This window comes from Ursus americanus, chromosome 13, assembly GCF_024610735.1.
Source record: "Ursus americanus isolate L20-20 chromosome 13, mUrsAme1.1.p, whole genome shotgun sequence".
Classification (NCBI taxonomy): Eukaryota; Metazoa; Chordata; class Mammalia; order Carnivora; family Ursidae; genus Ursus; species Ursus americanus.
This window is the reverse complement of record NC_142139.1, coordinates 66,707,748-66,735,698: the sequence shown is the minus strand read 5'-3', so window position 1 is coordinate 66,735,698 and position 27,951 is coordinate 66,707,748. Positions and strand designations below refer to the sequence as shown.

Below are 27,951 nucleotides of genomic sequence, written 5' to 3'. Positions count from 1 at the left end.
ACCAAAACAAGAAAACACATGTTGGACTAGCTTTGTCTTGAAGATAGCCCAAAACCAACCTTATGGCAAATCCCAAGCAATCAGTACTCAGCGTGGAGATTCATAAAGGAAAGAAACCAGGAATGATTGTTTCAATCACATTCTCCCCCTACCTGTCGATGATGACAGGGTCTGAAGGAGTCTCATTTCGGTTCCCACAACTTTTCTTCTCGCAACATCGACTGTGGATTGGGAAGGAACCAAGAGAGTAAAAGAAATTTGTTAAAATCAAGAAAATACAATGAGCATACAACATAGAAACATTCACAAAAATTATAATGTGCTAGGTAGCCTCTTAGTGTTCAGTTGCTCCAGCACAGAATTTATGGCCATGTCTGAAAACAATATTGAACCTCAAGCCCAAAGATGCTCTCTCAAATTCTCGCTCTATGGCTTTTAACTGGGTAATTCTCAGCAAATCACAACTTTCCCAGGAGCCATACTTGTATTCTGAACCACGGGACTTGGATTTTAAATCTATAAGGTCACTTCCAGTTCCATGTTGAATGATTTTATGATTGTATCTTTTAGATCTTTGCATCTTAATAAATATTTGAAGAGAGAAGGGAAAGGAAAATTCATAAAATAGACCAAGAATAGCTGCCCGGTGGTTATCAACTTTATGTACATAATAACATCTTTCCAGAGAACTCAGTGTACTTTATAAACATTCACTTATTTACCCATTTCTATCATCTTCTAAAGATGAAGGAGGAAGACCAGAACCATGGTATACATTTTAAACTAGGGAGAAAATGAGGCAGAGAGAATTGTAAAATAATCTCTCCCATGATTTTCACAAAGTCCAGAACAGAAATGGGACTTCCTGTGTAAGTCCCATCTTGAAGATGCTACCCCTCAAGACTTCCACCTAGCAAAGTGCTGGGTGCCTGGTAGATGCCCAAGAAAGGTTTGTGGAGTTATCTGGGAGGGGGAGAGAGAAGAAATCCTACAGCAGATAGGAAGGACTCAGTCTGACCTAAGCAGAGAGCAAAATACTCCAATCCAAAGGTGCCTATATGAAAGACCTAGACAGATGTGACAAGAGCAAAGGAAGTTGGGTGGTAGGGAAGCACTGGAAAATCATGTCCCCTCGTCACTGCCCACTGCCACCAGGACCACAGTCTCTTGAATACCTCTTGGCTCATTCAAACACATGTTCTACCATCAACAGGAGTTGCCTAAGAATGTAGCCTGGACATGGCACAGAAAAAAAAAAAAAGAAAAATAACCATCCACACTGGTCGGAGACTATGCTTCTTAAACATTAGCAATAAGCAAACCAGATGTCAGCACTGCCCTTCCCCTGATCTGTTTAAGTTTGAGAGTGAAGCAACACAATGGGAAGATTGCTGAAGTGAGCATCGGGCTCTGGTGTCCCACCCAACGCTGTCACCAAGCAGCTACCAGAATGTAGTCAAATCTGTTTAACCCCTCTGGGCTTCGCCAACCTCATATATATAAAATTAAAATACTGGACTAGATTATCTCCAGAGTCCCTTCTCAGTTTAGGAAGCCCGTGAGGCAATGAGATCCCCAAGCCTTCTTTGGAAGTGCTGACAGAACAAGGAAAAGAGGGAGGCCACAAGGCAGCAGGGACTGCGAGGCCTACCATCAGCCCAGACACAGATTTACTCTGTGGCTCTCCCCAGTGCACTTGCCCTCTCTGGTCCACCACAGAATTGAAAACAAACAAACGAATAAAGAAGTCTTTGTAAAACTGTAAAATTTCATCTTCGCTCCTACAGGGATGTGTGGATGTGTGGGATTACCCGGCGACCCATTCTACCTTTCTCAAAGAGCAAGACAGACTGGAGAGCTGCTAAACAAGTTTCACCAAATGAGCGCCAGGAGGTTTTAAGAAATTTAATCAAATTAGTAGGAAGTAAAAGAAAAATTGTCTCAATGTTCTTAAATACCAGAGTTTGCCACTGGGGACTTTCTGAAATAATATTTTGCCTTTGAAATTATATTGGGTCTTAACTTTTAAAATTTCAATCCATCCCAAGATTAACACCAATAAAAATGCTGGCCAGCTGCTTTCCCACCTCCCAAAGCCCTTGTCTCTCTTCCCAACTCCCTACCACCACCCATTTCCCTCTCCTACCTCTCCTATTTCCGTTGCTGATGTCAGCAGAATACCTTTGCGGCTCAGGCAAATCTTTTTTTCTTAGCAACACAATTTCAAAAGCCCAGGCATGCTTGTTACCTAAAGACCTTCTAGCTAGACTCCCCTTTGACATCAGCAGTGTGTCAGCCTAACCCAAATATGTGTGCGATGCTAGTACAATTTAATTACGAGAGCACCGACTGTCAGGATGCGCCAATCTGTTTAGTTTGAGAAGGAATGATTCTGAAGAGGCCGAGTAAGTTTGCAAAATTGCTCAGCTGAATTCAGCTGCTTTCCATGGGGATTTTCTCTGAAGGAGAAGAAAAACAGATAAAAATGTAAGTCTGGTGCCAGTGCAATACAATGTGGAGAATCTCATCGGTAAAGGAAACGATATTCAAAGAAAAATGCAGAGACACTTTAGGACCCAACCTTCCATGTTCCAACAATAACGTATTTAAGTATAATCTCTAATGTTAATAGCACAGAAAATATGTAGAAGACACTCACTTGGTGGCCGGACTGAAATAGTAAAGGTATAAAAATAATAGAGGGGGACTGCATGTGCTCCAACTGAGCCCTTCTCAAAATTTCTCTGGGTGAGGCAAAACTAATTCTTTTCCTTTCTTTTCTTTTCTTTTTTTTAAAGAAATGTTCTCATCAAGATGTCCTAGTTATTTTTTTTAATCTGGTTTCTTAAACGGCTTTCCATCCTCATGCCGGTAATATTAACATAAGCAAGGGGAAGTGGAAAGTGGAGGACATTCATGAATCCATGGTCTCTAAACAATCACTCTGGGATCAGATGTGTGCATGATGAACCTGAAGGACTAGGGCCCTGAATTACTGAGATAACAAACTCCATTCTCCTCTCCCCTTGCTGTAGAGACAAAGCCTGTGCGACCAACGTCAGGTTTGGCTACTTGAGAGAAAAGGCTTAATAGGGTTATCTTCTAATTAGCAAGTCTCTAGGTCTGAAGTTCCTGGTAAGTGTTTTTAAAACCGAGCAAGACTGTAAAATAGGAAAGGAAGGGGGAAGATAAACAAAGAGAAGAGGAAACTGAACTTGGTACTAGGTTGATTGTGTTCCTAACTATCACGGAGAGGCTCAGAAGGACTTTCTCCCTAATGATTGAAAAGGCAGGTTGGTCCTCCACTCCACAGTTTGGCTGGGTTTGGTTTATTTTAGTCTAATTCTTACTCAGAGGACCTTTCCCCTCAAACACTACAGGCCTCTCTGATCCTCCCCATCTCACACAGTCTTTAGAGAGGGGAAGAGACAAAATAAACCAAGTTGGGGACGAGGCAGGGAGAATATGGAAAATTGCATCCCAATCCTGAATCTTACCTGCATTTTTCCGAAAGGAAGAAAAAAGGGGGATAAGGGATGGTTGGAGAAGAAAAAAGCCCCAGCCTTGGACACAGGGTGTCCAGTCAGTCAAACTCCTGCTCAAGACAAGCGAATGTGCCCTTTCCCCTCCAAAATCGTTTTTAAAATTCAACCCTCAACTTTCAAAAATCTGTCTCTAATTTCAAACTCAAATAAGCGCACAGCATGGTGGCTTTTGTTTTGTTTTCTTCTCCCCAACTCCTCCCTGCGATTGCATAACAAAAGTGTCTAAATTCACACCATCTGGCCGATAAAGACACTGGCCCCACTGCCCGGCTGGCCCATCTGATTAGGGCCCTGTCTAGCCTGCGCCTTGTGGCGAAAAGTCACAGCTGTGGGGTTTGCTCGCGCTCAATACAACTCTGTTATTAGCCAGCTGTAGGCCTTGAGACGACTTCTGTTCAAATTATAATATCTTTTAACCCTCTGAGCATTGAGGGCACAGGGGTGGCTGGCAGCAACATAACAGCTAGATTTCTCCTTGCTAATAATTGGCAAAATGAACTAAAGCAGGGAAGAGAGGAACAGAGACAACTGGGGAAGGGAGAAAAAGTTATTCCTAAAGAGATTTTATTTTATTCCCTCTGAAAGCTCAACGCCAAGCTATGAGCTTTTTTTCCTAAGGATTACAGAACATAAAACCATTCAGGGAAATTCGCAGGTATGCTCAAGAGCACCACGCAAAGGGAACTAAGAGTGAGCAGTAACCCCTCAGAACAGCGCATCTGATTCATCCCTCAATCACTGACTGCTCTCCCTGGCCCCTAAAATGTGGGAGAAGGAACTTTCTTCCTTTACTGGAGAATCAACCAACTCTGGCTGACAAATTGAGATCTTCCCCTCTGGATACACCCAGTATTTGTCACCATCCCAGCTATCTCCCAACACACACACACACACACACACACACACACACACACTCCATACACAGTACCCATCCAATGGATCATTTCTTTACCCATAATTACTATTTGTTTTAAATTCTACTTTTGGGAAGAAAATCGCAGAGCGTCTTCCCGGGTCTCAGATGCAGAGAAGTTACAGTACATTAAATTTTTATATTGTGTTACTAATGCAGACTAAACTAGAGGCTTTAAAAATTGATGCTGTTTCTTAAACAGCATAAAATGAGGAGGATTTGATTGGGCTTAAAAATAAAAATGTCAGCCTTAACTACAGCTGGATAGGGCATGCGAGTGTTATTTAAAGTGATAGGTATAATTCATCAGACAATGGGCCAGTTTGGGCATTTGTTTTCTTTTCTTTTAAGAAGATAATCTCTCCAAACAAAGACATTTAAAAGTATAAAGAGGGATAAAAAAAAAAAGTCCTTCAATTAGCCAACCAAATCAAAGTGTTCTAACTATTTAATCTAGGTATTACATGCAAGTTCTTCTTGGAATTGCATTTGCTTTCTGAATGAATCTATCAAGGGCCCTGGGATAATGGAGTGGCTATCTGCTCACTCCGTCACCCATGGCCTCTCCCAGCTACTCGGGCAGGGAAGCTCCATTCCCCTCCACCCAGGCCACTGGCGGAATTGAACTTTGCATTTGGCAAAGTTTGTTTTTCTAATACTTGGTCAAAACCAAAACAAACATGGCTGATTGTTATGGTTTCTTTCTGACTGGTTTGGGAGGGAGCCGGGGCTGCTGGGAGCTGCCCATAAAACAGTCCAAACTAAATCAGATCGTCTGCAATTACCCAAAACTAGCGAGTCTGGAGCTGGCGGACGTTCACTGGGGCAACAGCAGAGAGTAAGGAAGAACTGAGACTTTCTCTCCTGTACGAGATTTGGGAGGAAGAAAAACATGCATGGACTTGACATTTAAACGTTTAGAGTAAAATAACCACCTCTTTCCAGAGTTTCCTTTTTATAGCCTCTCTCTCGTTTGCTGTGGGGGTCCCCAATACTCAAACGTTTGTTGAAAGAATGAATAATTAAGTGCATGGATAAATTTCTTCTAATTTTTAATTCTCTTCTAGACAAGCAGAAGAAAGGACTCAAAATGGAATGATTGGTCTCCAGAAAGAAGATAGGGGAAAATGAAGGAATCTGAGTAGACACCTCTCACAACTTGATGCTCAGAATCCAACTGTTGCTCCGGACCCCCCTGCTGGGGTCCTCTCCCAGCCTCTTCCACTAGCGGTCAACGGAACTGCTCTTTCTTCCCAGTAGTTTCTCCAGACCTCAGAAACTCTCGCTGACAAGTGAAATCATTGGAGAAGCAGCATCCCAGGAGGAAGGAAACCCTTCCGCATCACAGACAGGTGCCTCAGAGGCTGGGGTGGGGGTGGGGGTTCCCTTTCCCAGACTGCAAGTCTTTCCAGTACTTTGACTCCGTACTCCACAAGTGGCCCCTCCTGGAAATCTACCCAGAGCGGGAAGGACAGGCAGGAACCTGCAGTGTGGACCTCGGGTGGAGACCCGTTCAGGGAAAGTTGGAGACCCCAAACTTGGCCGAGGGCTGCCTGGCCTCTCCCCACGCTACCACTGACCGATGGACAGTAGAAACTTCCTCGTCATAACGGAGGAAACTCCTGAGATGCCAGGGGGTGAAATTCTGAGTGCTTCTGGGTTTCCTTTTGGAGTCCTAACGGATATGCTCTAAGAATCTGTCCTTTAAAGGGGGAGTTCTAGCAGATCAGCCCCCAGGGTAAGGCCTCCCTCCCCTGGAGCCAGGACTCCTGAAAGTCAATGCCGGGGACGCACCAAGCCGGCTAGCGCGGCTCACCGCCCCGCTTTCCAGCAAAGCCCGCAGGAAAAAGCGACCCTTACCTGCACATCACTTCGTGCGTCAGGAGAACTCGGCACATTTCTGGATTCTTATTTTGTCCCTCGTAAGCTATGGGCTGCAAAGGAGTGGGGGTGGTGGGGAGGATAGGGCAGGAAGGGAAGATATGACGGCAATGGAGAGACAAAGGAAAGGGGACTTCAGAACAAGCACAGAATTGGTTTTTCCCCCTCCGCCCACTGCCTCATTAGAGTTAGCACAGAACCTGAGCTGTGGCCTGATTAACTCAAGTGAAAGTATAATAGAGAAGTTTGCCCTAGTGAGGACATATTTCCTGCAAAAACGAATTTTGGGGGGACGGGATCTCTCACCAATTGCTTCCTCTCTTCGCCCCCTTGCTCCCCTACCCTAACCCCAACCAGTAAGAAACAGGACAAGAAACAAAAAATTGTTCTCCAGGTTGGACAATGTGCTAGTTGATATGGTGAGGCATATGAAGTCTGACCCAGGAAACCGTGGGGGGTGGGCAGAGGTCAGGGGCAGGCGGCGGAGAGGGGGCGGGGGGGGGGGGTGGTCCGGAGAAGAGGAGACGGGTGGACCCGCCGGCTCACCTGCTTGGTGACCGAGTCGATGAGCCTGACGTACAGGTCCTGCTCCGTGCGGACGCCTGCGGGGGAGGGGGCGGGCACCAGGTAAGGGCCGCGGAGCCGCTGACGGCACCCAAACCCATCCTGGCTGTGGGGACGGCGGCCCAGGCAGCCGCTCCAGCCTCCCAACTGCGGGCAAGCACTCCGGCTGTGCGGTCCTGGGAGCAAAGACCGCCTGCCCGCCCCTGGCCCTGACCGAGCCTCCCACAGCCCTGCGCTCCCCTGGCGTGGAGGCTGCCCGATAGCGACTGCGACGTGGTCAGCTGCCCTTCTAGCAAGAGAAACGTGCGGGCGCCGCAGCCGGCGCTAGGCGCTCACCATTGCTGTAGAGGAGCTGTAACTTATAGTGGGTGCCGTTGTTGGTCTTCTCGTTGCCTTGCTCCTGAAAAGACAGGCAGCGTTCGAGTCCCTTGCCTTCCAGCACCCCCCACCCAATGAAGGAAAAACTAGAGAGAGCGCTCCACACCGCCTCCCGCAGCCTTTCTCGAGCTCACTCAGCAGCTTTGAAGAACCCCCTGCCCAGCCCCAGGTCAAAGGGCAGGAACGTCTGCGAGGTCAACCTCTGAAACTTGGCTGTGGCTCAGGCCACTTGACCCTCTCCAACCCCTCTGTCCCTCCTGCTTAAAAATGTCCTCAGAAGTGTGACCCCCCCAAGCTGTGACAATAGGACACTGAGCCAAGGATGCCTTTAAACAGGCCCCACCCAACCCAACGGGCTCTGTCCATCCTTAAGAAGCCCCAAGACTTCCCTTGGCAGAAAGATGCAGGGACCTGTCATTTGCAAGGGCAGCATTTGGCTCTATCCCACCAAGACTAGAGACTCTGGGGCCACAAGCTCAGGGACCCAGGCCTAGATTCGAGGGGAGCCTCAGGAAGCTCCTGCCCTAAAGCTCGCAGGCCCAGAGAGGGCAAGAGACTTTCCTTTCCTCACACGTCCATTTCATCTGAGATCGAATCCAGCCCCCAAAGCCAAGCCCGGGTCAGGAGTGGACGCTGCACTGGGGAGTAAAAGTGGGAGAGAAGGCTCAACGGGGAAGGCGGGCCAAGACTAGGCTCTGGGTCTCCACTCTGCCAGTGCTGGCAGGTGCAAAATAACAAAAAGTAACCCGGAGAAGGGCATGCTCTGGTCTGAAGGGTGTTTGCTCCACGGTCAGTCGATGACCAGGCTCTGCTAATGACCCAGAGTCCGGTACGCAGAGCCGCCCGTGCCCCCGCAGCGTGTGGTACCGGAGTTGGAACTGAAGGAGGTGCCCAGAAATCAACTGATTCAGAGGCTGGGGCGAGAAGCCTCGATTTATCATTCCTGATGATGTGAGTGGAAAAGTGCCACGAGTGACAGATGGAATCTTTAGTGCTTTGCAAGGAGGTAGTTATTAGGCCATGAGGAGAAGAGGGGGACCTCTGCTTACTTTGTCGTTCTCCACAAAATCAACGAAGGCTGTGCGCTCAATCTCCACTGGCTGCCCCTGCCTGTCATAGAGTGCCAGAACGAAGTGAAAGAAGTTGGATTTCCTCAAGTTGGAGGGAGGCTGCTTCTCAAAGTGGGCCCGGGACAGGGCGACTCCGCTGCGCAGAAAGAGACACGAGGGACACCGGACAGAGGGAAGGAGAGAAAGACACCATGTTACCAACGTGCCCACACAAATACCGAGGAGGGTCAAGGGTCCTGGTCTCGGGTCCAGAGTACTGGGCCCCTCAGACCTTTTTGCAATTCAGTTTAAGAAGAGGGGACTCTTTCCGAGTAGTTGCAGTAGCCACAGGGGTCTGCTGACGGGGCCAACGCCCCTGTGCACCGCCACTGCTGGCTGTTCGAGCCTCTGGGTGTCCCAGCGCCCAGCAGCTCATAGCCTGTAGTGGAGACCAAAGGATCCCGGCTGTAGACCAAGGCCCAAAGCAGTCCCGAAGGAGGCGGCCCAAGTCTTATCCCGTAAGACCCCCCCCCTATCTTCACCCTCAGGTGGAGCCGCTGGCTGGGTTAGGATTTGGAACTAGGCACCCCGGTTAGGGCAATAAATGGCTCCTTACTTTTGAAGAAGTGACCCTTTTCCTTCATCTTCACTGGAGTTATCTGACCTATTGCTACTGCCCACTACACGCCCTCTTTGCTTTCTCCAAAAGTTGGTGGGTGGGGAACCTCCTGGGGGCAGGCGGGAAACCCAGAGCCCAAGCCTCGGTCTTACAGGGAGAGGCCTCTCCTCCCGCTTCCCTCGCTCTTCCGAAAAGTTGTGCCCGGGACAGTGGCAGAGTGGAATCCCTGGGACCAAGGATCGCGGGCCACTGCGAACGAAGTGATACTGGGGACCCCGCCCCCCAGAACTGCTGCGCTTGGAGAAGGCAAAATGTTATTAAGAGGCAGAGAGCGTCCTCGCCTGGGGCCAAGGGGATCCCCGCTTAAGATGCATCTCCCGGCGGCGCCAGCCAAACCCGCCGACCGCGAAACCCATGTTGGAGGACCCGGGAGGCGCCCTCGAGCGTTTTGAGGGTGTGCACACACCTCCCTGCAGACCTGTCGCGGCCGGGGACAAACTAGCCGCCAGATCACATTTAACAGAAGTCTCAGGGCCCAGGCGAGCGCGCAGATGGCCAGTGCTGCCCCGCGGCGCTGGGATCTCCGGACCTCGTACCCTAGGGCGCGAGCACTTTCACTCTTTTGAATGGCGTAAAATTTTGGCTGGAGTCCGCCACTCGGGCTTCCTATTCCACGTTTAACAATTATTTGATCCGGGTAAAGGAGAAAAGTAGAGGAGGTGTCTGAAAGTGCTTGGCTAAGGAAATGCGCCTCGGAGCCGGCTCTGCGAAGCTGCCTGATTTCCCTCCTCCTGAGCCCTGCGAGTCCCCAGACCTCGGCGGAAAGCCGCCTCTGTCTCGCGCTGTCTGCCGGGGGCGGGGAGGGGGGATATAGGAGCGCCCCCGGCTACGGCAGAAGGGAGGGAGCCGCGGACCGCCCCGGTCTCCTCTCCTCCAAGGGTGGCGGCTGGTTCGCTCTACCCGGGACACCTGGAGACGTGGCCTGTCTGGGAAAGGAGTCATTTCTCTGCGTGATGTCAGAGGGAGATGGCTAGGAGAGCGGATAGGAAGGCTGGAGTCGTGGGAAGAAGTTCGTGGGCTCTTTGGGGTTTGTGGGAGGAAGGCTGTCTTTCGAAGGCAAGGACGCGGAGACCTCAAATCCCAGCTCAGTAGTGGTGATGAGGGAAAGGGACCAGAATGTCTTCGTGGGGTGGCACCCTAGACAGGGTGTTTATTATCTTAGCACGCGGACGCTTAGAAACAAAGTCAACTTCAGTAACTAGCAAAACTAAAGGCTGCTAATCCCTGCGTTTGCGGCCCGTCTCCTCTCCTCGCCTTTCTTCTTCTGCGGCTCTTTCTACTGTTACTCCTTCGTCTTTTCTTTTTAATCTCTTCTCTCCCCTCACCCCCTCTTCCGTGCGTCTGGTCCACTGTTTTATCTCTGCGCCTGGACCCTCCAGCCTGCCCCCAGCCCTGGAGCTCCCGGCCGCTTTGCCTTCCCAGCAGCGGCTCCGGCCTCTGCCACTCCTCGCGTCGCCGCCGCCATCTGGCCGCGGGGCTTCCGGCCTTCAGGAATCACCCGGCAAGATGCGGGAGGAGAGGCGCTTGCAAAGCGGCGTGGCGAAACCCGGGAGGCGCCGGGAAGCCGGCTCTCCCACCGCCGCCGCTGCTCCCGTCCTCGCGCTTGGTTCCCGGCGGGGCCCGCATCGCAGGACTAAGGGCAGGCGTTGGATGCCACTTTATTTTTCTTCCCAAAGAGCGGTCTGTGGGGAAGGAGTGGGGGAGAAACACAAACGACCCAGGCAGCTCGGAAACTCGAGTGTTGGCTGCGGGTAAGTGTCCCCCTGACTGCAGCGACCTGCCTGCCCTAGGTCGAGCTCCAGCGCGCGGGGCCAGGGCGACAGATGGGGGGAGAGGGAGGGGGCACACAGACAGACAGACGGTGAGAGCGAGAAGGGGAACGATGAAAAGACTTTAAGAACGTAATAATTGCGAGACCGTATCGTTACCTCTGAGCCGCGACATTGGCGTCCACCACACCGACATTCCGGACCCAGGACCTGACCGAATCCATCTCGGCACCCAGAGATTTCTCTTTCAGAGCTGGTCCTCTTCCTAAAGTATCTTGAATCCCAAACATTTAAAAAGTATGGTCTACTGTCGCTTTAAAAATTCGAGTTACAACACTGTCCCTACTGTTCCCAATGCTGTCACCAAACCGTCTCCTCCAAAGCAATCCAAGAAAAGGGATCAAGAGCTGAAGTTCGAGTCTCTCTTGGGGTGATAAAAAGAGATAACCCGTCCTTTGCTTCGCGCGTGAGGTGCGGACGATGTAGTTAAAGTTTGCTATTTATCTTCCACAAGTTCAGATCTGCCGCCTCAGGGCCTCCGTCCTAGGTCGCTCGCATCCTTCCAGCCGCAGCGCTGCCTCCAGAAAGTGATCACAATTTAGAAGCATCACCTGTTCTGGGAGAAACAGGAGGAGATTGATGGCTGCCTAATCTCTCCCCTTCCTCCTGGTCCCCCCCCCCCTCCCTGCTCCTCCCCACCGCTCGAATTTAGAAAAAAAAAAAATCCCCAACAGGATCAGTTGTAAAAGGAAGGGGAAGACCCGGAGCCGAGAGGAGGCGGTGGCTGCGAGCACCGCGGAGCCGGGCTGCAGCCGCGCGCCGGCCCCATGAATGGGTTACTACGGCCGCGGCCGCGGGAGGCGGAGCCGCGGCCCGATAAGGAGCCTCATTTGCATGGACGCTCGGGATTGGCCGGCGCTGGGCAGGCCGGGCCGACGTCCTCCGGCGGCGCGCGCCACGCTCGGCGTGGCTGGGAGTCCGGGAGGTGAAAGGGGACAGAAAGCTGTGGACGCTGCGTCCTTGCCCGAACCCCGTGTGCGTGCGTGGGCTGGGGCCCCCAAATCTTGAGCTGAATCCGAGTAGTCAGGCCTTGCAAGTTGGGATGTGCCAGCTTAGTTTGGCCGCGAGAGCGGGAAGCCTCCGTGGATCCTGCCACTAGATGCAAATTTTTGTAGCCTGCGGGGAGGCATATTCATTCTCATTCTCGGGGCGTGAATCTGTGTGCATGTTTGTGAAGAAGCGGGGAGTGTGACCACATGTACTTATGTTTTGTACAAGCGTTCCCCAGAGCACCCCAGTTCCCTGAATGGCTCTCCCCAAGTCTCCTGGAGTTTCATGGTGACACTCAGATTTTGTGTACGGTTTACAAGTTGTTGAGAGAGGAGGATATATGAATGAAAGCAGCAGGGTGGGGGACGAGCAAGGCTCAAGTGCTCTTCAAATAAATAGAGTGTCACGGAAAACGGTCAAGGAGCTAAGGAAAACACCCCCGGGCAGACACAAGCCGGAGTCGCACCCGTGCAGATGAGAGCTTGCTGACAGATCGTGGTTCGCTGAGTGCGAGAGCTTCCCAGCGTTGTCCCGGGAGCCCCCCCCCCCCAATCCACCCCCCTCCAGTTCCCGAAGCCCTGGGGAGCCAGCAGAGGAGCTACAGAGAGGCAGTGGGGAAGTCGCGGAAACTTTGCCCACGGCGCGCGGTCGCATCGTTGCTGCCCGCGGGCTGGTGGCCGGGAAGCGGCGGCAGCTCAGCCAAACAGCTGAAACCCTAGACGGCTTTTTAACTACGCCGGGCAGCTCGCGGTGCCTATTAAAAATCCTCCTGGCTGGGTGTTATTTTCTTGCTTCTCCTTTTGTATTCTGATCTGCGCATAGATCTGCTGCTGAAATCTAGAACACCAGCGCGAAAACAGATTTGAAGACAATGAATGCAAATCTGTGCTCAAAGACCATCTGCCATGGAGGAGACAAATCAGCTGTTCCACAGTTCGAGCGACTGCGCCCGAGCCTCCCGGCTTCATTACTGAGAGGGCCTTGGCTAAAGCCTGGATTACATTCAGGAGACTTTCCCCCCATTTAGGACTCAAATTTGAGCATGAATTGACTCTCGACCAGATCCCTTAGGTGTAGGTGAGCGCTCAGAAATGAACTGCGAGAGTTTGCCGCTAGAGGACACAGCGCCTTGCAACTCATTCGCTAGAGCGGACTGGAAGCTCGCACTTTGAGAAAATGCAGCTCTCTTGAGAGAGGGACCAGTCTGCGCCTCTGCTCTACCCCAGGGGCAAACCGCGACCGTAGACTGCGCCAGCGGATCGCGCTCAGGATGAGCAGGTCTCTACTGCAGATACTCACTTGAAAACCAATGAGGAGGGGGTGGGGGAGGGTGAGCGAAACCTTTATGCACAAACCCAGGGTCCAGGGATTGAGGTAGTTGATTTAGGGGGCGGAGAACGTGAAACCCCCGCCTCTGGGTTGTGTTGATTGTGGCACTGCGACCCCAGGGCTCTGGCTTGGTCCTGTTGGACAAAACGGAGCAATGATGAAAGACTGGGCGCCAGGATATGGCACGGGAGTGTTGTAAAAACCAAGATAGGAGTTGTCCATAGAAAGAAGGAGGGTGGGAGAAAAATTTGTAGAATTGAAACTTCTACCCTGTTTCAATCTGGCAATTCTCTATTATATGCAGTCTTTATGGATAATTTCGGTCCCTGCAAACAGTAAGCTCTCGGAGCCTTCTACCCCGGCCTGCTCTCTATAAATCTCTCTGAACCTAAACCACCCAGACCCGCTCTCATCTGCGGTCTGTGCCCAGCGGAGCCGACGCCTCGCCTCGGGTGGCGGCGGAGAGTGTGGAACAGCCCTCGAGTCCCTCAAGATGTGTTGATGAGCCGGGCGATTTTTTTCAAGGGGCCTCTGATCTCCTGTACCTCCACGCTGCCCAAGAGAGGTACCGAACGCAGTCCGAGGGACGGCGAGGCGTCAGTGGGCCCGAGCCTGGCCGGACAGCCTGCCCCTCAGGTCCGGGGTAGCTGGGGTTAAAGGGCAGAGCCCGGGTCGAGGACGCTGGCTCTTCTCTCCCGCAACAGCTGCCACCCAAATTATGCCCCTCAGGAAGCGAATGAATTCGTCCTTTCTCCCGGCTCGCTGCTGTCCGCCCCAAACCAGACGGCCGCGCCGTGCGGGCGCCCCCACCCCACCTCCCTGAGACAAGTTCTGGGGCCATGGTGCGCTGCAGGGAGGTAGTTTGGGAGAGTCGAGACCCGGAACTTTGACCTGGGAGGAGAGGGGCGCTGCACCTCACCCCTCCTAGCGGGCTGCGCTAGGGACGCCCTCCCCGCGCTGCTTTAGGGCGCTCCGGCAAACAGCCGCCACGCTGCCGGGGGCCCACCGGCTGTGAGCCGCGGGCGTCCAAGTTTCCTTTGGGCGGGGACGAAGTTCCTGGGCTAGCACAGGAAGGAGGGCTGAGGGGACAGGGAGTGGAGGGGGAGCAGCCTCGGGCCCAATGAGGCGGCGCTTCGACCTTTGGGGAGCAGGGCGCGTCTCTGCCAAATGAGTTGGGTTTAATTAGGTTTGTGTTGGTTTGGGGGGAGGATGGACGCAGAGTTGGCCACCCGCGCAGAAGGAGCGTTGGTTGGTGATGAAGTGAGCGGCTGCTCCTAGAGGGTCACTCCGATCTCTGTAGCCGCCGGCTACCCTCAACAAACCTTTTAGAGAACGCCGCAGAAATCCCGCCCTGAGCCGCGCGGGGGCCAGGCTGGCGCAGCTGCTGCCCGGGGAAGTCCGGCCCTGTGGGGGTGCGGAGCCCGCGAGCGCATCCTCGGCTCCCGCCCGCGAGCTTCGTTCTGCCCCTTGCCAGGGTCAAGAAAAGTCTAAAATGACCATTATTAAAATTCTTCACGACATTCTATTTACACAAAATTGAGGTGGGGGTGGGGGTGTTGCGTCTTTTACCCTGTCCCCTCCTTTGTTCACTTTTCCCAAGGAACTCCCCGGTTTTCTTTCCGTTCACGTTTCACATCCGCACCTCAGTGCGATATGTTCAATTTCCTCCTGATCGGTTTTAAAGCCCGTTTCCCCAATATCGTTCGGTCCAGTCTCCTGGGCGCCGCATCTCTCCTCCGGGTCAGAGGTTCGGCAATTGTTCTTAGAAAATTGTTCACCAAGCCTCGTTCTCGTCCGGCAGGCTCCTGGGGTGAAATCAGAGGTGTGAACACACCCCCCCCTTACAACCTGACCTTCACCCACACCCTCCAAACACTCACTGAGGCGCCTGGGTCTATGCAGCCGGAAGAACAGAGCCTGGCCAGTACCCAGGGAATTCGATCCATAGGGACAGTGGGTCTGGGTTTTGTAAATAGAACAAGATAGCCTCTCTTAGTGATTTTTCCAATTTGTTTGTTTGTTTTAGTTGGAACCTTTGCTTTTTATTTGCCGGAAAAGAAATAAATGGATTTGCTCTCCATCTCAGAATCCTGCCGAATATTTAGCTCACAATTCTTGGTGGAATGATTTTTTTAAATATCCAACTCCACTAACTCCCACTCCAAATTTCAACGTCGGTATTTTTCTTGGGGAAACTGGACTTATATGCTCCATAAATAAGAATTCCCTGGAGAGGGAGGGAGAAAAGATAGTACTGTATTCACAAATGCACCGCAAATATATCAGGAGGACTCCACCATCCATGCTGAACAATTCTTTCAGGACAATTTGGTAAGAAGTTAGATTTGCTCCTTGATTTGTTTTTACGTAGTGAAGGGAATTGAAGCAGGAACAGCTGCAGAAATGCTGAGGCATGGAAGAACGTTTTATAGACACATGATATTGCTTGCACCCAGGCCAGTCGGGTCACTGCAATGAGTTTACCCAAAATGGAATGAAGGAGCCAGAGCTGGCTCTGCCCTTGCACTTGGCAACTCCAGAAAGCTCTTCCTCCTCTCTCTCCTCTTTTTCTTCCTCCTCTCTGGCTTGCTCCCTCTCCCCTCAGTATCCCCCGCTCTGAAACACCCTTTCTTCCCATTTCCTTATACCAGGCGCAGAAAGCCAGCGAGCCCGAGCCCGGGCAAAGAAGCAGAAAGGTCAAGAGAACAAATTTTCGAAGCAGCAGCCGCGTTTGGACGTTCAGAGAGCTGGCGTCGGAACTGGGCCCGCGGCAGCGCGGGAATGGCTGCCCGGGAGATGTGTGTTTTGGGAGGCAGGTGATCTGTACAGAGAGAAGCACTTCGTGCAGCGTCCACGCGAACCTGGGGGCCTGGCTTCCTGGGCGGGTGGAGTGGCCTGAGCACCAAGCCCCCGACTGGCGCTGCGATGGGGTAAACCCGCGGGTTGCAGCCCCTTCCAGGTACCTGTGCACAAAGACGTTTTGGCATCTCCGTCACCACAGCACTTGAGGCGCTGCGATCGAGGGGCTAATTGACCGGCATTAAGAGACCCAGTTGAGTAGGTCTTCACTCAAGTTAAGGCGGAGAGTAAGGTACAAAAGAACCGAGGCGGGACGTTCACCCAGCACTTCCTGGACTCCGGGCACTGCCACACACTGTACTTAAACTCGACAGCAGTACTTTCAGTGGGATTTGTTTGCTCCCAGTTTACAAATGTACAAAATAGATGGGAGATGACCAATAAATTGGAAAATTGGGAACAAAGACCCACACTAGTCTTCCACTTCCAATACACCACAGTTGGCGTGCAATATTAGGCCTTTAAACAGAAAAAGTTAAATATGACTTTTTCCCTCACCTTTTTTTCGGTTTCTCAGCTCAGTTGAGAGGAAAGATAACTGAAAAGCTACTCAGAAATGCCCCCCTCTTTTCCTGGTGGTCCCCGCCTCCCGCCAGCCGGCTGGGGAAAACCCTCGGGACCTCCCAGCTCCCTCCCAGCTCCCTCCCGGCTCGCGGCGGAGGTGTGAGCGATGTGTTGATTATTCATATTTTTGCCGAGCATACACTCCGCCGCGGCCGGCGCCGCCACATTTCACACGTACACTCACGTACACACATGTACACGCGCTCACTCCGGCCCCGCGCTCGCTCCGCGCTCTGTGCGCTGGGGATCGCAGCCCGCATCAGGCACCGCCCTCCTCGGATAGGGGAGGAGTGACGAAAGACTCCCACTCACCCTCCCCAGGTCGCCTCTTCCTCCTGGGCCCCAGAAACACACCCTCGGCTTCCCGACCCAACTTTCTTCTCCACAATACACTTGTCTTCCCAACTCCCCCTCCTGAGTTGGGAGTGGAGGGGGGCGGTAGCAACTCAAATACGGCACCAGCTAGAATTTCCGTTTGGCACTAGGAGATCTCTTCCTCCAACACACACACATCACTGTCACCTCCGCCCGCACCACACACCTCAGGTGGCAAGAGAGAAAATCGAGAAGAAAAAAAAAAGCGCACTTGGGTAAAATGCATGCTTTCAAGTTGTCTATGAAGGTGTAAACTGGACTTCGAACGGTGGAATCGCTTCAAATGCTACCCAAGGCCTAGAAATTCCATCTCTGTCTAATGGGGACGCCCCCTCACCCCTGCACCTCCGGGAGCTAGACACGCATTTCGGGGCGGGTGAGTCCAGAGAGTGCGGGACGTGGCGCCTGAGGTGAAACCCCAGAACCAGCTGGGAAAACAGAGCTAGCTCGCCGGGCTGAGCAGCTCCATCCCACCCTCCAGGGGCGGCTTACTTCCACTTATTCTGGTTTCCCGAAGGAGAGCAGAAGGGGGTCACAGGCTTGGCGGTCACCCGAGTGGGAGCAGTCCCAGGGGCCGGCCGCTCTTTGAGCAGTGTTTTGAGCAATGCCAGCCGCACCATGTAGGGGGCGCTGGACTAAAGGCCACGAAGCCCTAGCAACTCCGCACAATTCTGCGGCTCTGACCCAGGACAAGTTGGGGCGCTCCAATTCTCCCTACAGAGCAGACTGCGCGACGAAGGAGAAACTCTTCAGCTTTAGTGTCCACAGACCCGTGTTAGAGCTGCTCGTTTACTGGTGAGGTCTTGGGCATTTGATCTGACTCTCTGAGCCTCAGTTTCCTAATCAGTGAACTGGGGGTGTTATTCCTCTGAACCTCAGTTTCCTTATTGATAAAAGGGGATATTTGTGCCTCCAGAGCTACACTTGCCTTACGGGTAAGAAGGTGGTTTAGGTGAGAGTATCTGGCACGTAGTAAGTGTTCAGTAAACTCTTGTGTACCTTCAACGGCGGCATCTGTAAAATGAGCATGATCATGCTTGCTTGTTGTACCTCACTAGGTCCCGTGAGTCTCCTGTGGGAGTGGTTTTTCTCTCTACCTGTCCTGCGAGGCCCTTGAGACCAGAATTCTGACTTACTCGTCTTTACAGCTCTTTGGCCTGGCACGGGGCTGGTTCCCGCGGTGGGCGCTGCGTCATTTTGGTTTAGCATGGAATTCGATCTAGGAAAATGCTTTGGAGCCTGCTTGGTGCTCGCAGGTGTCAAAGGGCACGAAGGCAATCAAGTGGGAGGCCTTCCCGAGGAGGGAATGCTTCCTAGGAGTTTGCTTTTGGGGGCTCAACTGCCTTTCCCGCGCCGCAGTTGTCAGGTCGCAAGCAGGACCAGAGCGCGGTTAGCTGTGGGGACCGCTGCAGCCGCCCGGCGTGCTGGGAGAGCGGAAATCACCAGGGAATTGAAGAAAATCACAAAGAGTTCTGGGAAGGTCTTTCCGCTAGTGTGACAGACACCAGTTGATTGGTGGTTCGGGGAGAGCCAGGAGCCTCTCACCCGGCGGGAGACGCGGCCGCCCTGGAGCGACGGGTCACGGTCTCCACCGAGCTGAGCTCCAGAGCAGCGCTTTCCAGAGCCCGCTTTAAAGGAAGCTGGGGGTCAGGGAAGCAAGGAGGCGTAAGAACTCAGATGCAGCGACCCCGGAGTTGGCAGAAAAGGGGAAAGAGGACAGAAGAAAGAGAGGGGTTCCAAAATTTTGTTTTCCACAGGACTAGAGCCTCCTAGAATCCCCTCTTTAACTGCACCTTTTATGCAAAGGCTGTGCATGTTTATCGCAGGAAAAAAATAATATAAAAACATGAAAAACCACAACAGAATAAATTCATAACAATCCCTAACTGAATCAACATAAACTATTGCTGATATTTCGGTGGGTTTCCTCCCAGTCTTTTTTTATATTCTGATTTGTAATCTTTCCACTCACTTATAGCATATATTTCCATACCATTTAATATTTTCCTACAGTAACATTTAATATTGGCATAGTATTTTATTACCTGGAAAAGACATACCATAAGTTGTTTAATCAGTCTGCTGTTGTTGAAGTTGTTTCTAATCATTCACCATTATAAACAATACTGTGATGAACATCTTGTGGCTATAGCTTTTCACATAACTATGATTTTTTCCTTGAGATAAAGTCCTTAACATAAAATTGCAAATTCAAGACTATGCATGTTTTGAAGCCTATATATATACAGATTTGCAAATTGTCCTCTTGAAAGACTAAATTTACACTCGATTCTGCCCCCACCCCAACCTTCCTTAATCCTTAAAGTTATTTTCTTATTTTAAAACTTTACCAATTTGGTATGTCTTTTGGTATTTTTATTTGCATTTTATGTGTCTCTCATGAATTTCTAGTAAGGGAAAATTATTTTTTATCCATTTTTGGCCACCGTACATCTTTGGAGAATTTCAAGTTCTTATTAAAGATACTGTATTTTTATGTATCATATATATTGCAAATATTTTCCAATCTTTGTGTGACATTAATTTTATTTATGGAATTTTTTGGTGGTGGCTATAGTTGTATTTCATTTAGAATGTTTTCATCTGCAAATAACAAATCAAGTGACTAACAGTGACTTGAGCAATAAAGACATTTAGTTATCTGACATAACATGAAGTCTGGGGGTGGATGGTCCCAGGTTAGGGGTAGCACTCACTAATGCCATAAACTGCCCTGTTTCTTTTGCTCTTCACCCCATCATCCTCTGCACGATGAGTTTTTAATCTTGTGTTCCCTGTCTCATGGTGTTAAGATGGTTGATACAGCAGCAGACATCATAGCACACATTCAAGGCAGGAAGCAAGGGGAACAGAGATACCGGAAGATTCTGTACCTTTGTGTAGTAAAGTAAAAGCTTTTCCAGAAACAGTCCTTATGTGTCCTTGGCTATAACTAAGTCACATATTCATTCAATCCATAGTCCAGATGGGTAGCTGAGAAAGCAAGTACCCACTTTTCCACAGTCTGTGTGATAGGCCTTAGAAATAGGGGTTGAGGGGCGCCCGGGTGGCACAGCGGTTAAGCGTCTGCCTTCGGCTCGGGGCGTGATCCTGGCGTTGTGGGATCGAGCCCCACATCAGGCTCCTCCACTATGAGCCTGCTTCTTCCTCTCCCACTCGCCCTGTGTGTGTTCCCTCTCTCACTGGCTGTCTCTATCTCTGTCAAATAAATAAATAAAATCTTAAAAAAAAAAAAAAAGAAATAGGGGTTGAGAATGGCAGTTGGATTAGACAAACAAGCCCATGACAAAAAAATACATCTTCAATTGTATATGATTAAATCCATTCATCTTTTCCTTTATAATATCCTCCTTTTGAGTTATTCTCGGGTAATCTTTCCCCATTCTAAAATAATTTAAATACTGCCCTATATTTTTTATGATCTCTTTTTCTATTAAAAATGTTGCCCTCAATAAACAAATTTGTTTCTGTGGTCTTGGTTCCACTTTCATCAGTAAGCACCAACATTTTGAAAGACTGATTTAAATAGAAGATTTGTTATAGATGCATCAAAATATTTAATTCATTCCTTCTTTCATTCAAAACATATTTGATGTTTCTATATCAACTATATGCCACCTGGATTTTTTTGTGGTTTCTTTTATGAAATAGAAATCAAACTTCTGTCACCAAATTGTTATTTGTACTAATAGCATTTATTAAATAATTCACAATTACCCCAAAATGTGAAATGTCACTATATATATAAAATAAATATTGAGATTTTAAAATTAGAATTGGAAACTTGGGATATATTTAGAAACTGGAAAAGCCACACACTATCCAGTTTATTCATTTTCTTTCATGTCCTTCAGTATTATAGTATTCTTCATACAGGTCTAGCAAATTTTTGTTTAAATTATTGCTAGGTAAAGTCACCTGGGTGGCTTAGTCAGCTGAGTGTCTGCTTTCAGCTCAGGTCATGATCCCAGGGTCCTGGGATCGAGGCCCTTGTCGGGCTCCCTTCTCTAAGGGGAACCTGCTTCTCCCTCTCCCTCTGCCTGCTTGTACCCCTGCTTGTGCTCCCTCTCTCTCTCTCTCTCTCTAATACGTAGCTAAAATCTTTAAGAAAAAAAGAAGAAAAAAAATGCTGCTAGGTAGTTTGTGAATACTTTTTCAATTATAGTTACTACTGATTATTGTTGAAAAATAGGGAGGTCGTTTATTTATTATGCAATCAGTCATCTTACTTACCTCTTATCAGTTGTTGTAATTTTTTAATTGATTCAGTTAGACTTTCCAAATAAACAATTATATTACCTACTTAATGATATTTGGTTTCTTTCTTTCCAATAAATACACCTGATTTATTTTACTTGCTTTATTACATAGGCTAGGACCTCTAATATAAGGGCAAATAGTAGAAGTGTTGGAGATAAACTTTGTCTTGTGTCTGAATATTACAGATATTTTTGTTGTATGCCATTATTAATTTGACTATTGTGTCAAATATTGTTAAATAAGTATGTTTCTTAGGTTTCTGTTCACAAATATATGTTGAATTGTATCAAATACACTCTTAGCACTTATTAGGATGAGTATAGAACTTTTCTCCTCTTTCTATTATTATGATTAATTATTAATACATTTACTAATGTTAGCCTGTCCTTGCCTTTCTATAATAAAGCCAACAGGGTCAATCATTTATTCATTCAAATTTACCAAACACTCACCTTGCTGGAGACACCGTGCCAAACAATGTCCAGTTGTGCCCTTGTGGAATTTATATTCCAGCGGGAAAGATGGAAATTGATCTACAGTTTTCTCTTGTTAAATCTATCTTTGCAAGTCTGTGATGTATTTAATCTCTTGACACTCAGCATTCATTCCCATCTCCTATGACTTCCTATCCTGGACTTTAACTTCTTTAATGATCTGTGAGTCATTCCTAAGTCCCTACTAAGAGTCTGCCTCTCCAATTATTCCAATAATTTTGCAAGCTCCAAGTTTCCTTTATTAAATTTCTTTCTGCTTATATGTTTAGAACACTTTATATTTTTGTGTCAAACTCTAACTAGCACATCAGGTTTTAATATCAGGGTTATACAAATACTGTAAAAAAATAATCTTGGGGCACCTGGGTGGCTCAGTCAGTTAAGTGTCTGCCTTTGGTTCAGGTCATGATCCCAGGGTCTTGGAATCAAGTCCCACATCGGGCTCCCTGCTCAGCAAGGAGTCTGCTTCTCCCTCTCCCTCTGCTGCTCCCCCTGCTTGTGTGCTCTCTCTCTCTCAAATAAATAAAATCTTAAAAAAATAATAATCTCTACCCTTTCTTATGTTCAGGATTAGTTTAAATAGCATATGATCTATGTATTTTTATAAATTAACAGTACTTTCCCATATAGCATCTTATCTAATTCATCTAATTTATTTGATAAGTTATCTAATTTATTTGATGGCTCTTGATTTATTCAAGTTTTCTATCTCTTGGTGAGTATATTTGGGTAATTTTTATTCTCACAGAAAAGTATTTATATCATTGATATTTTAAAATGTATAGCCATAGAGATATACCTTGTTCTTTGCTATAATTTTAATTTTCTGTATCTGAAATAATTCTTCTCAGTTCTGTGGTTGTATATTTGAATTTTGTGTTCTGTTTTAATTCCTCAAGACTATTCCAGTTTACATTCCCATCAGTAGTGTGTCAAAAACTTGTTTGTGTCTGACTTTGTAATTTTGGCCAATCTGATAGATATAAAGTTATACCTCACTGTTGCTTCAATGTGCATTTCTTTGATTTCTGGTGAGGTTGAGCATCTCTTCAGACACTTTTTAGCCACTGGGATCCCCCTCCGGTTAACCGCTTCTTCATAACATTCTTCATTTTCCCAGTGGATTTTCAGCCTTGAAGATTGTTGTTGCTAGTACTTTCTGTTGCTGCTGTTATTGATGTTGATGTTTGAAGGAGTACCTTGTATGTTGAGATATTAATCCATTGAGACCTTTAGATGTTACAACTATTTGTCATTTATTCATAGCTTGGTCAGTATTGTCCTTTTTTTTTTTTTTTTACTAGAAATGCTTCATTTTTATATTGTGAATTTCATTTATTTTTGTGCTTTCTGGTCTTATTTAAAAAGTCTCCCTGTCTTCAAGGTCACAAAGAAATACCCTGACACCTTTATTATAGTTTTATCTTTCATATTCATGTTCTTAATCTCGCTTCAGCTTAACTTGTATCATGGTCTAAGATAACAGTCCAGATTTTGTTTTCTCCATTGAATGAGACACAAAAATGTGATGGCTAAATTGTAACATGGTAAGAAAGAAAATTGTCCCAAATCTGGTTTAAGACAGAACTTCTTTATGTGTGTGATATAACTCACAATTCTTTCTGGGAAATGCTTAGCATTCTTAAGCAATTTTTTGATAGACTTTACTGAGACTAAAAGCACCTTCTGAGATGTGGGTCTTGAGAAGAATCTGATATTAACTGGCACCCTTTTATTGTATCATCTTTTTTTCTGAAAATTTACTTTCCAAGAGAAAAGTCTTTGAAATGACGAGCTCAGGACACACTTCCTTCATGGCAACTTTGAAATAAAGCTTTGATGGGGGCTTGGAATCATTTTTCCAGAAAAGTCATTTCCATGACCGTGTGTTTAGTCTTCCGCTCTTCATTCAGACACACTTCTCAGTTCACCAAAGTATCTCTTGGAGTAATTTTCGGACAATGATATATGGATATTATAATTTTTCTACAGCAACATCACTGCCTCCGTTACAGTTCTGTTTGGTAATAATCTCCAAGAATTGCTTAGAATCCCCTCATAGAATGTGACAATAACGGTCAGCTCCCCGTGAATTCTTTACTCTTATTGTGATGACAATCATTTAAGAGTTACGTTGCTAAAACTGTTATTTTTCCAGTGATTCTACAGAGCTTCAGCAGACAGATCTCTCTCTCTTTTAAATACAGACTCTCTTTAAAAATAAATGATGAATAAATGAATAAATGGACATTCTCTTTAAACATCTAAAGACTATGCCTACCCAGTGATTGTGCTCCCTCTGGGGGCAAGTCTGCTTGAGTATCCTGGGCAAATACACTTTCTGTACTTCCGTTTCATCTATAAACTGGGATAATGATGTATTTCAGCTATTTTTCTTCTGTTTTCAGGTAATGGGAGTTGAGATAGAATCTTATATGGATTTTGATGAGCTCCTCCAGGACTCAATGAGAAAGAAGAGAAATACTTCGAATCACTACACATTTTCCTTTTCTAGATTTAGGATTTTCATTCTATGGAGAATGACAAGGTAGCCATAGCTAGAGGCAGCTATACTAAAGAGTGTCATCCTTACGTCTGAGAGTTTTATTTTCATGTTTATTGTGTTAAACTGGGGGCAGTGCTCATTGGAGCAGTGACCTTTTGTTTTGGGGGCTCCTCTGCCCTTACTGTGGCTAGCCTCTGTATTTAGGATACATCCCCAAATAGATGTCTATTCGGAGGGCTAGTACCGTTTCCCCACCCTGACACCCTCGCTATGCCCAGTGCATGGCTCTGTGGCACAGATAGAATGAAATTCTCCCAGATGATTTGCAGTCCCAGCTGCTTTGAGTTAGGGCATGTTGGTGGGGTGACTTCCACGGGGCCCTAGTAGTTTTTCGGCTGAAGAAAATGCATAAAATGAATACAAAGGAAACACCTGTCTAGGCAGACCCTTCCCTCGATCCAGTCTCACCTGCAATATATCTTGGAGAAATTCCTTGAAGTTTATAGTATGAGAATGGCAAATTTCTCTAGTTTCCAGTAATAATATGTCTTTTTATTATAATATTCTTTTGGCAATTTCAATAGGAATTTGAAGCATGGGCTCAGAGGACTGGAATCTCTTACCCAGTTCTATATCCCCAGCACCTAGTAAAATGGAATACGTGTGGAGAATGTGTGTGTGAGGAAGAATAGATGAATTCAGTGAATTGTGATCACATAGCTTAAAGTCTAAGTCAGGATCTTTTTAAGAATTAAAGGAGATACTAGCTAGATGAATTATCAGATTTGTGGTAGTAAAATGGTACTGTCCCCAGCAAACCAGGATATATGGTCACCCTATGCACAAGGGGAATGGGGAAGAAAGAGGAGAGAGAAAGAGGAAAAATAGTGGGGTGAAAGGATGAGAAAGAAGATAATGTGCTTGGATCACTGGGAAAGAACTCTGAGATGAAGTCTGGGCTGCAGGAAGTTGATTGAGGAATGCCTTTGTCAACAGTCAGTGAGGGGGCGTGAGAGAAGGACAATTGGGCAGAGAAAGGAGTTTACTTCCATGGGCCACAGGGAAGTCTGAGACCAAGATGGCCCTTCAGAGATGACCCAAATCAAGGCAAGGAGCCTGTGCCTTTTCCGTCCAGCATCAAATGGTCATGAGATGTGGTAGCTTCCTTCCTTGGAGGTCAAGTTCCCTTCCATGGGCTTCACCAGCCACCACACCCAGCACTAGGGCATGCCTAGGGTTGAAAGGAGGATCAGGGTCCACTTCCATCTGCCCATCATGCTTCTCAGTCACCTCCTTCGTAGACAATGTTCACCATCATCTGGGAAAGTTCCTTAAAGTTTCAGTGGCATAAAGTATAGTACCCGCAGCTGCAGCTGGACTCGAGGCCACAGTGGATACTCATCATCTTTCTCTGCAGCCTATTCTAGATTCCCCTCACTCTCAAATAGCGTTTAGCTGGTCAGGGTGTCTTAGAGCATCATCCGTGAGAAGTTTGAGTCTCTGGTGACCATACCTCTCTCAGGCTATGGCTGCTAGATTTTTCCATTTGCTATCAGAATTGGATAGGGGAGTACCAAGAGTTCCCCCACTGGATCACTTGGCAACCAAACACATCCCTCCCTGTTCCCCTTGCGTAACAGCAGCACCCACCTTCTCCTGGGGATCAAGGTCAATTACCCAAGCCAGGATGGTGACCCCTTCTTTGGTTGCTGGTTTCTTAGCACAAGAAACCCCACATAGCCAAGCAGTAGCTGTAGCTTAAAGTTTTAAGTTCTTGCCATGTCCCTTATTGAAAGGATTTCCTTCTGGAAACCAAGACTTCTAGGCCCACCTAGAGTTTCAGGGGAAGGAAGCCTAAGTTCCCTAAGTGGGTCACTGGGAATGAAGAAATGGAGCTGTTCCTACTTCCACACTATGTTTCTCTGCCTTAAGTGTTCAATCTATCAGGAGCACAGTGCCATATAATGGCAGAGATTAAGGGAAGACACTCACAGGATAGCATCTCCAAGCTGGCACCTCAATAATTCAACAGTTTCTGGGTGATGGAATATAACAGGGTCAGTGGGTCCCCTGTTTGTGTGCCCACTGGAAAATGGGTCCCCTGGTCTAATGTGACATTTTGCAGGATCCCATATTGGGGCATCAATACTGTACAAACAATGAGAGTTGCATTGGTTTCAGCACCTCATGCAAGAAAGGCAAACCCACATCCCAATTATGTGTTTATTCTAGTCAAGATGAATAACTGGCCACTTTCCACCAAGTGGCAGGTTGGTCTGCCCCAGGAATGGTGCTGTCCAGAGGACCAGCATGGGTCTCTTGCTGGCAGGTTGGACATTTGGCAGCCACAGTGGTCAGTCTTTGTGTGTGGCCACTCGTGCTGTTGGCCCATGCATCTCTGCTACCTCAGCTATGCCGTCGATGCACTCCTGAGTCAGCACTGTGGTGGTTGGGTGCAGAGACTGGCTGAGTAATTATGTCTGCTGGATTGCTAAGCACTTCTTTCCTGGTAGCTGCTCTCTGCTGTGTGTTAACACCATGTTAACATGGGACATAGAGATCTTCACACTTCATGCCCACTTCAATGGGTCTGACCACATGCCTCTTCCCCTGTCCTCTCCCCCCCCCCAAATCTTTCTCCTTCTAAAGCTCTGACAAACCAGTGATTTGCTACTGCCCACCCATCCATATGTCTTCTGATTTTAGAAACCCACTTTCTCCCACTCAGAATGGATGAGCAGGCATACTGCCCAAAACACTTCCCATGGAAAGGATTTCCCCTGCCCCCGTTGTTCAGGGCCACCGTGGGTGGGGGGCAGTAAGTCAGCTGCTATCCATTTTTTACTTGCTCCACATACCATATGGACCCATCTGTGAGCCACACTTGGCCTTTTTCTACCTCCATCAGCCACCCAACTCCATGAAGCCAGAGGTATGAGCTAAGGGACAAGCACTGCTACAAAAACAGTGGTGGGTTCAGTGGGAGTTTGGAAGTTTGGCCTATTGACACATGCAGCTTTCTGATGGTCTCTGGCTTTGCCCAGGCCTGACCTCAGATGGACGACTTCCATCTCAGAACACATTGCTGCTGGGACCTCCAGACTTAGGACTTGGTGGGGCTGACAGAAGCCAGCTCGTAACAGGCAGTTCAGGCTGCGATGATCACTTGAAGTCTCAGGGTCTGTTGCACCATCTCTGCCAAGGTCCAGAAGCCTTCCAGGAATTGTTTTTCAGACATATCATTCTCTGCCGAGATGGCCTGGCTTCCTCCAGAACTCCAAGGGTCTATATTGTGGTTCTCCTATTGGGACACTCCATAAACTCTATTTGGTACCTTTTGGCACTGCAGATACTTCTAATTTCCATAGGGTCTGTCGGATCAGAAGGCCTGAATATCACATTGCTTGAACCTCAGCCTGGACCTGAGCTCTTTCCTGCTCTGGGTACCACCAGAGTTGGCAGCCAATGGGAAAGTAGTATTCCTAGGTGTGGAATATGTGATTTCCAGAACCTGAGGCCCACTGGGTATTATGCTTCCTTCTTAGTGGTAAGAGGTGCAAGATGTAGTCATTTGTCCTTTACTTTGAAGTAGAGGTCCCATGATGTTCCAGAGCAGTGCACCCTTAAAAATTTTACTCTTGTGGCAGACATCTGAATCCTCATTGGGTTTATCTCCTGTCCTCTGAAGTACATGTGTCTTACAAGGCTTTCAACA

The 27,951-nt window shown here is 48.2% G+C and overlaps 1 protein-coding gene across 2 annotated transcripts in view; it reads right to left on the bottom strand.

Annotated features, from left to right (window-relative positions):
• The window catches only part of EBF2 (EBF transcription factor 2), a 186,886-nt gene extending 175,455 nt beyond the window's left edge, over positions 1 to 11,431 (bottom strand). For both annotated transcript variants that reach the window (XM_045774104.2, XM_045774105.2), the window contains exons 1-6: positions 10,938 to 11,431; positions 8,331 to 8,487; positions 7,240 to 7,303; positions 6,886 to 6,941; positions 6,319 to 6,392; positions 153 to 221 (exon numbers count right to left, since the gene is read on the bottom strand). In XM_045774104.2, the coding sequence (XP_045630060.1) occupies positions 153 to 221; positions 6,319 to 6,392; positions 6,886 to 6,941; positions 7,240 to 7,303; positions 8,331 to 8,487; positions 10,938 to 11,068 (551 nt within the window). In that variant the 5' untranslated portion in view covers positions 11,069 to 11,431. The remainder of the gene's footprint in view (positions 1 to 152; positions 222 to 6,318; positions 6,393 to 6,885; positions 6,942 to 7,239; positions 7,304 to 8,330; positions 8,488 to 10,937) is intronic.
• Positions 11,432 to 27,951: the final 16,520 nt, after the last annotated feature.